The sequence below is a fragment of the Squalius cephalus genome, assembly GCF_949319135.1.
Source record: "Squalius cephalus genome assembly, chromosome: 21".
Classification (NCBI taxonomy): domain Eukaryota; kingdom Metazoa; phylum Chordata; class Actinopteri; order Cypriniformes; family Leuciscidae; genus Squalius; species Squalius cephalus.
Window position 1 is genome coordinate 35,708,217 of NC_137142.1, and position 7,500 is coordinate 35,715,716.

At 45.7% G+C, this 7,500-nt stretch overlaps 1 protein-coding gene across 2 annotated transcripts in view; it reads left to right on the forward strand.

The window, feature by feature from the left end:
- Positions 1-7,500, forward strand: part of lclat1 (lysocardiolipin acyltransferase 1) — a 26,687-nt gene that overhangs the window by 13,944 nt on the left and 5,243 nt on the right. Inside the window, exon 6 of one of the 2 annotated variants that reach the window (XR_013819493.1) lies at positions 5,917-6,630. Coding sequence is in view for 1 of the 2 variants with exons in the window: in XM_079854841.1 (XP_079710967.1) it covers positions 5,917-6,419 (503 nt within the window). In the remaining variant the exon portion in view is untranslated. Of the gene's footprint in view, positions 1-5,916 lie in introns of both variants that reach the window. The other variant, XM_079854841.1, reaches the window with a different exon arrangement.

A 7,500-nucleotide genomic window follows, 5' to 3' on the forward strand; every position in this document is an offset into this window, starting at 1 on the left:
TAGAGTACAGTAGAGGTAGAGCACAGTAGAGTACAGTAGAGGTAGAGTACAGTAGAGTACAGTAGAGGTAGAGCACAGTAGAGTAGAGGTGGAGTTCAGTAGAGGTGGAGTACAGTAGAGGTAGTGTACAGTAGAGGTAGTGTACAGTAGAGGTAGAGTACAGTAGAGGTAGAGTACAGTAGAGTACAGTAGAGGTAGAGCACAGTAGAGTACAGTAGAGGTAGAGTACAGTAGAGTAGAGGTGGAGTTCAGTAGAGGTGGAGTACAGTAGAGGTAGAGTACAGTAGAGGTGGAGTACAGTAGAGGTGGAGTACAGTAGAGGTAGAGTACAGTAGAGTAGAGGTGGAGTTCAGTAGAGGTGGAGTACAGTAGAGGTAGTGTACAGTAGAGGTAGTGTACAGTAGAGGTAGAGTACAGTAGAGGTAGAGTACAGTAGAGTACAGTAGAGGTAGAGCACAGTAGAGTACAGTAGAGGTAGAGTACAGTAGAGTAGAGGTGGAGTTCAGTAGAGGTGGAGTACAGTAGAGGTAGAGTACAGTAGAGGTGGAGTACAGTAGAGGTGGAGTACAGTAGAGGTAGAGTACAGTAGAGGTAGAGTACAGTAGAGGTAGAGTACAGTAGAGGTAGAGTACAGTAGAGGTGGAGTACAGTAGAGGTGGAGTACAGTAGAGGTGGAGTACAGTAGAGGTGGAGTACAGTAGAGGTAGAGTACAGTAGAGTAGAGGTAGAGTATAGTAGAGGTAGAGTACAGTAGAGGTAGAGTACAGTAGAGGTGGAGTATAGTAGAGGTAGAGTACAGTAGAGGTAGAGTACAGTAGAGGTAGAGTACAGTAGAGGTAAAGTACAGTAGAGGTAGAGTACAGTAGAGTACAGTAGAGTACAGTAGAGGTAGAGCACAGTAAAGTACAGTAGAGGTAGAGTACAGTAGAGTACAGTAGAGTACAGTAGAGGTAGAGCACAGTAGAGTACAGTAGAGGTAGAGTACAGTAGAGGTAGAGTACAGTAGAGGTAGAGTACAGTAGAGTACAGTAGAGGTAGAGTACAGTAGAGTACAGTAGAGGTAGAGTACAGTAGAGGTGGAGTACAGTAGAGGTAGAGTACAGTAGAGGTGGAGTATAGTAGAGGTAGAGTACAGTAGAGGTAGAGTACAGTAGAGGTAGAGTACAGTAGAGGTAGAGTACAGTAGAGGTGGAGTATAGTAGAGGTAGAGTACAGTAGAGGTAGTGTACAGTAGTGTACAGTAGAGGTAGAGTACAGTAGAGATAGTGTACAGTAGAGGTGGAGTACAGTAGAGGTGGAGTACAGTAGAGGTGGAGTACAGTAGAGGTAGTGTACAGTAGTGTACAGTAGAGGTAGAGTACAGTAGAGGTGGTGTACAGTAGAGTGCAGTAGAGTACAGTAGAGGTAGAGTACAGTAGAGGTAGAGTTCAGTAGAGGTGGAGTACAGTAGTGTGCAGTAGAGGTGGAGTACAGTAGAGGTAGAGTACAGTAGAGGTGGAGTATAGTAGAGGTAGAGTACAGTAGAGGTAGTGTACAGTAGTGTACAGTAGAGGTAGAGTACAGTAGAGGTAGTGTACAGTAGAGTGCAGTAGAGTACAGTAGAGGTGGAGTACAGTAGAGGTAGAGTACAGTAGAGGTAGTGTACAGTAGAGGTAGTGTACAGTAGAGGTAGAGCACAGTAGAGTACAGTAGAGGTAGAGTACAGTAGAGTAGAGGTGGAGTTCAGTAGAGGTGGAGTACAGTAGAGGTAGAGTACAGTAGAGGTGGAGTACAGTAGAGGTAGAGTACAGTAGAGGTAGAGTACAGTAGAGGTAGAGTACAGTAGAGGTAGAGCACAGTAGAGTACAGTAGAGGTAGAGTACAGTAGAGTACAGTAGAGGTAGAGCACAGTAGAGTACAGTAGAGTAGAGGTAGAGTACAGTAGAGGTGGAGTACAGTAGAGGTAGAGTACAGTAGAGGTGGAGTACAGTAGAGGTAGAGTACAGTAGAGGTAGAGTACAGTAGAGGTGGAGTATAGTAGAGGTAGAGTACAGTAGAGGTAGTGTACAGTAGTGTACAGTAGAGGTAGAGTACAGTAGAGGTAGTGTACAGTAGAGTACAGTAGAGGTGGAGTACAGTAGAGGTGGAGTACAGTAGAGGTGGAGTACAGTAGAGGTGGAGTATAGTAGAGGTAGAGTACAGTAGAGGTAGTGTACAGTAGTGTACAGTAGAGGTAGAGTACAGTAGAGGTAGTGTACAGTAGTGCAGTAGAGTACAGTAGAGGTAGAGTACAGTAGAGGTAGAGTACAGTAGAGGTAGAGTACAGTAGAGGTGGAGTACGGTAGTGTGCAGTAGAGGTGGAGTACAGTAGAGGTAGAGTACAGTAGAGGTGGAGTATAGTAGAGGTAGAGTACAGTAGAGGTAGTGTACAGTAGTGTACAGTAGAGGTAGAGTACAGTAGAGGTAGTGTACAGTAGAGTACAGTAGAGGTGGAGTACAGTAGAGGTAGAGTACAGTAGAGGTAGTGTACAGTAGAGTGCAGTAGAGTACAGTAGAGGTGGAGTACAGTAGTGTGCAGTAGAGGTAGAGTACAGTAGTGTACAGTAGAGGTAGAGTACAGTGGTGTACAGTAGAGGTAGAGTGCAGTAGAGCACAGTAGAGGTGGAGTACAGTAGAGGTGGAGTATAGTAGAGGTAGAGTACAGTAGAGGTAGTGTACAGTAGAGGTAGTGTACAGTAGAGGTAGAGTACAGTAGAGGTAGAGTACAGTAGAGTACAGTAGAGTACAGTAGAGGTAGAGTGCAGTAGAGTACAGTAGAGGTGGAGTATAGTGGAGGTAGAGTACAGTAGAGGTAGTGTACAGTAGTGTACAGTAGAGTACAGTAGAGGTAGTGTACAGTAGAGTACAGTAGAGGTAGTGTACAGTAGAGTGCAGTAGAGCACAGTAGAGGTGGAGTATAGTAGAGGTAGAGTACAGTAGAGTACAGTAGAGTACAGTAGAGGTAGTGTACAGTAGAGTGCAGTAGAGCACAGTAGAGGTGGAGTATAGTAGAGGTAGTGTACAGTAGAATACAGCAGTGTACAGAAGAGGTAGTGTACAGTTGAGGTAGAGTACAGTAGTGTGCAGTTGAGGTAGAGTACAGTAGTGTGCAGTAGAGGTAGAGTACAGTAGTGTGCAGTAGAGGTAGAGTACAGTAGTGTACAGTAGAGGTAGAGTACAGTAGAGGTAGAGTACAGTAGAATACAGCAGTGTACAGAAGAGGTAGTGTACAGCTGAGGTAGAGTACAGTAGTGTACAGTAGAGGTAGAGTACAGTAGTGTACAGTAGAGGTAGAGTACAGTAGTGTGCAGTAGAGGTAGAGTACAGTAGTGTACAGTAGAGGTAGAGTACAGTAGTGTACAGTAGAGGTAGAGTGCAGTAGAGTACAGTAGAGGTGGAGTACAGTAGAGTACAGTAGAGGTGGAGTATAGTAGAGGTAGAGTACAGTAGAGGTAGATTACAGTAGAGGCAGTGTACAGTAGAGTGCAGTAGAGTACAGTAGAGGTGGAGTACAGTAGAGGTGGAGTACAGTAGAGGTGGAGTACAGTAGAGGTGGAGTATAGTGGAGGTAGAGTACAGTAGAGGTAGTGTACAGTAGTGTACAGTAGAGGTGGAGTATAGTAGAGGTAGAGTACAGTAGTGTACAGTAGAGGCAGAGTACAGTAGAATACAGCAGTGTACAGTAGAGGTAGTGTACAGTAGAGGTAGTGTACAGTGGTGTACAGTAGAGGTAGTGTACAGTACAGTAGAGGTAGTGTACAGTAGAGGTAGAGTACAGTAGAGGTAGTGTACAGTAGAGGTAGTGTACAGTACAGTAGAGGTAGAGTACAGTAGTGTACAGTAGAGGCAGAGTACAGTAGAATACAGCAGTGTACAGTAGAGGTAGTGTACAGTAGAGGTGGTGTACAGTAGTGTACAGTAGAGGTAGTGTACAGTACAGTAGAGGTAGTGTACAGTAGAGGTAGAGTACAGTAGAGGTAGAGTACAGTGGTGTACAGTAGAGGTAGAGTACAGTAGAATACAGCAGTGTACAGTAGAGGTAGTGTACAGTAGAGGTAGTGTACAGTAGTGTACAGTAGAGGTAGTGTACAGTAGTGTACAGTAGAGGTAGTGTACAGTACAGTAGAGGTAGTGTACAGTAGAGGTAGAGTACAGTAGAGGTAGAGTACAGTGGTGTACAGTAGAGGTAGAGTACAGTAGAATACAGCAGTGTACAGTAGAGGTAGTGTACAGTAGAGGTAGTGTACAGTAGTGTACAGTAGAGGTAGTGTACAGTAGAGGTAGAGTACAGTAGAGGTAGAGTACAGTGGTGTACAGTAGAGGTAGAGTACAGTAGTGTACAGTAGAGGTAGAGTACAGTAGTGTACAGTAGAGGTACAGTAGAGGTAGAGCACAGTAGAGATAGAGTACAGTAGTGTACAGTAGAGGTACAGTGGAGGTAGAATACAGCAGTGTACAGTAGAGGTAGAGTACAGTAGAGGTAGAGTACAGTAGTGTACAGTAGAGGTACAGTAGAGGTAGAGTGCAGTTGAGGTAGAGTACAGTAGTGTACAGTAGAGGTAGAATACAGCAGTGTACAGTAGAGGTAGAGTACAGTAGTGTACAGTAGAGGTAGAGTACAGTAGAGTACAGTAGTGTACAGTAGAGGTAGAGTACAGTAGTGTACAGTAGAGGTACAGTAGAGGTAGAGTACAGTAGAGGTAGGGTAGAGTAGAGGTAGAGTACAGTAGAGGTAGAATACAGTAGCGGTAGAGTACAGTAGAGGTAGACTACAGTAGCGGTAGAGTACAGTAGAGGTAGAGTACAGTAGAGGTAGAGTACAGTAGTGTACAGTAGAGGTAGAGTACAGTAGAGGTACAGTAGAGGTAGAGTACAGTAGTGTACAGTAGAGGTAGAGTACAGTAGAGGTAGAGTACAGTAGAGGTAGAGTACAGTAGTGTACAGTAGAGGTAGAGTACAGTAGAGGTACAGTAGAGGTAGAGTACAGTAGTGTACAGTAGAGGTAGAGTACAGTAGAGGTACAGTAGAGGTAGAGTACAGTAGTGTACAGTAGAGGTAGAGTACAGTAGAGGTACAGTAGAGTACAGTAGAGGTAGAGTACAGTAGAGGTAGAGTACAGTAGAGGTAGAGTACAGTAGGGGTAGAGTACAGTAGTGTACAGTAGAGGTAGAGTACAGTAGAGGTACAGTAGAGGTACAGTACAGTAGTGTACAGTGGAGGTAGAGTACAGTAGTGTACAGTGGTGTACAGTAGAGGTAGTGTACAGTAGAGGTACAGTAGAGGTAGAGTACAGTAGTGTACAGTGGAGGCTCAAACAAACCTTTCTGCTGTTCTGGATTAAAGAACAATAGGAGACAGGAGAAGTTGTTCAACTCTCTTATTTCTAAATCTAATCTAAAGTCATTTTTGCTTATTGTTATGGTTGAATTAGATCATTGAAGGTCAGCAGCAAAGAAATTGGTTAATAAAGTGAGATTAAATACATAAAGTATATTAATCATTTGTTAATTATCAAAATTTTGGGAAAATTCTGAGATTGCATTTTATTGTTTTTATTCATTTTGAGGAATACTGAATGTTTGAACAGCACACACACACACACACACACACACACACCTCCTCACTTTATTTCTCTCAGCATGGGGACAGGAGAGCTGTCAGTCAATAAATGTAAAAACGTAACGAGTGTTTCGTATTCGATAAAGCAACTTTGATGTTTTGTTGTAAATTGAAAAAGTAATGCGTTACTTTTCTAGTTACTTGGAAAAGTAATCTGATTACATAACTCATGTTCCTTGTACTTTGCACTTTGAATTGCCATTGTGTATGAAATGTGCTATATAAATAAACTTGCCTTGCCTTGCCTTGTAACACTGATTCGATGATTTCCCCTGGCAGGAGATAACCTGGACGCGGTCCACGATATAACGGTGGCGTATCCGCAGAACATCCCTCAGACGGAGCGGCACCTGGTCCTGGGCCTGTTCCCCCGCGAGATCCACTTCCACGTGCGCCGCTACGCCGTGTCGGTTCTGCCCAGATGTTCACCGGACCTCCAGCTGTGGTGTCAGGAGCGCTGGCGGGAGAAGGAGAACCGGCTCAGCGAGTTCTACCGGGCCGATCCGCGCCGCTTCGACGAGCCCGAGGCCCGCGTGCCGCCCTGTAAGAGCCAGCTCAGGGTGTCCCTCATCAAAGCCGGCTCGCTGGTGTTCTGGACCGCCATCATCAGCGCCTCCTGCCTCGGCCTGTGGCTCTCGGCTCCCGTACGCATCTACTTCCTGCTCATGGTGGTCTTCTTCCTGGGTCAGCAGAGGGTCACGGGGGGGCTGGAGCTGATGGAGCTGGCGTGTCACCGCTACTGGAGCTCGCGGGGAGGAGGAGTGGAGGAGAAGGAGGAGTGAGGAGACGCTGGCGTGTGTGTTAGCATGTTAGCGATCGGCCACAGCGCCTCCTGCTGGCGAGAGGAAGAAGCGCAGCTCCTAATGTGACAGAGGGATTCCACTCATTCTCTGGCATTATACACACATCATGCGAGCGCCGGCTCTACATTTATCACTGTGCGAACGAATGTCACGCCTGTGAAAGCTTGTTCCACCATGGAGTTAAAAAAAGGTAATTGTAACTTTTTATCTCATAAGATATAAAACTTGATTTGCAATTGCGAGAAAAAAAGCCAAATTTTTTTAGATAAAAAGTCACAATTACCTTGATTCTGTGTTGAAAGCAAGATAACAGAATTGCGAGACAAAGTCAAAATTGCAAAATGTAAACGCAATTCTGAGAAAAATGTTGCAAGATATAAACGCGCAGTTGTGAGAAAAAATCTCCGATTATCGTTGTTATTTTTCATTCAGTGGCAGAAACAAGCTTCCATACGTACCTGAGGACTCTCTGCTAGCGTCTCTCTCTGCTAGCGTCTCTCTGCTAGCGTCTCTCTCTGCTAGCGTCTCTCTGCTAGCGTCTCTCTCTGCTAGCGTCTCTCTCTGCTAGCGTCTCTCTCTCTGCTAGCGTCTCTCTCTCTGCTAGCGTCTCTCTGCTAGCGTCTCTCTCTGCTAGCGTCTCTCTCTGCTAGCGTCTCTCTCTCTGCTAGCGTCTCTCTCTGCTAGCGTCTCTCTCTGCTAGTGTCTCTCTCTCTGCTAGCGTCTCTCTCTGCTAGCGTCTCTCTCTGCTAGCGTCTCTCTGCTAGTGTCTCTCTCTCTGCTAGCGTCTCTCTCTGCTAGCGTCTCTCTCTCTGCTAGCGTCTCTCTCTGCTAGCGTCTCTCTGCTAGCGTCTCTCTCTGCTAGCGTCTCTCTGCTAGCGTCTCTCTCTGCTAGCGTCTCTCTGCTAGCGTCTCTCTCTGCTAGCGTCTCTCTCTGCTAGCGTCTCTCTCTGCTAGCGTCTCTCTCTGCTAGCGTCTCTCTCTGCTAGCGTCTCTCTCTAATCCCCTCCTTTCCCTCAGTCGCGTTTGTTTCCCGGTGTTTTAGCAGCTCAGTCCAGCCACG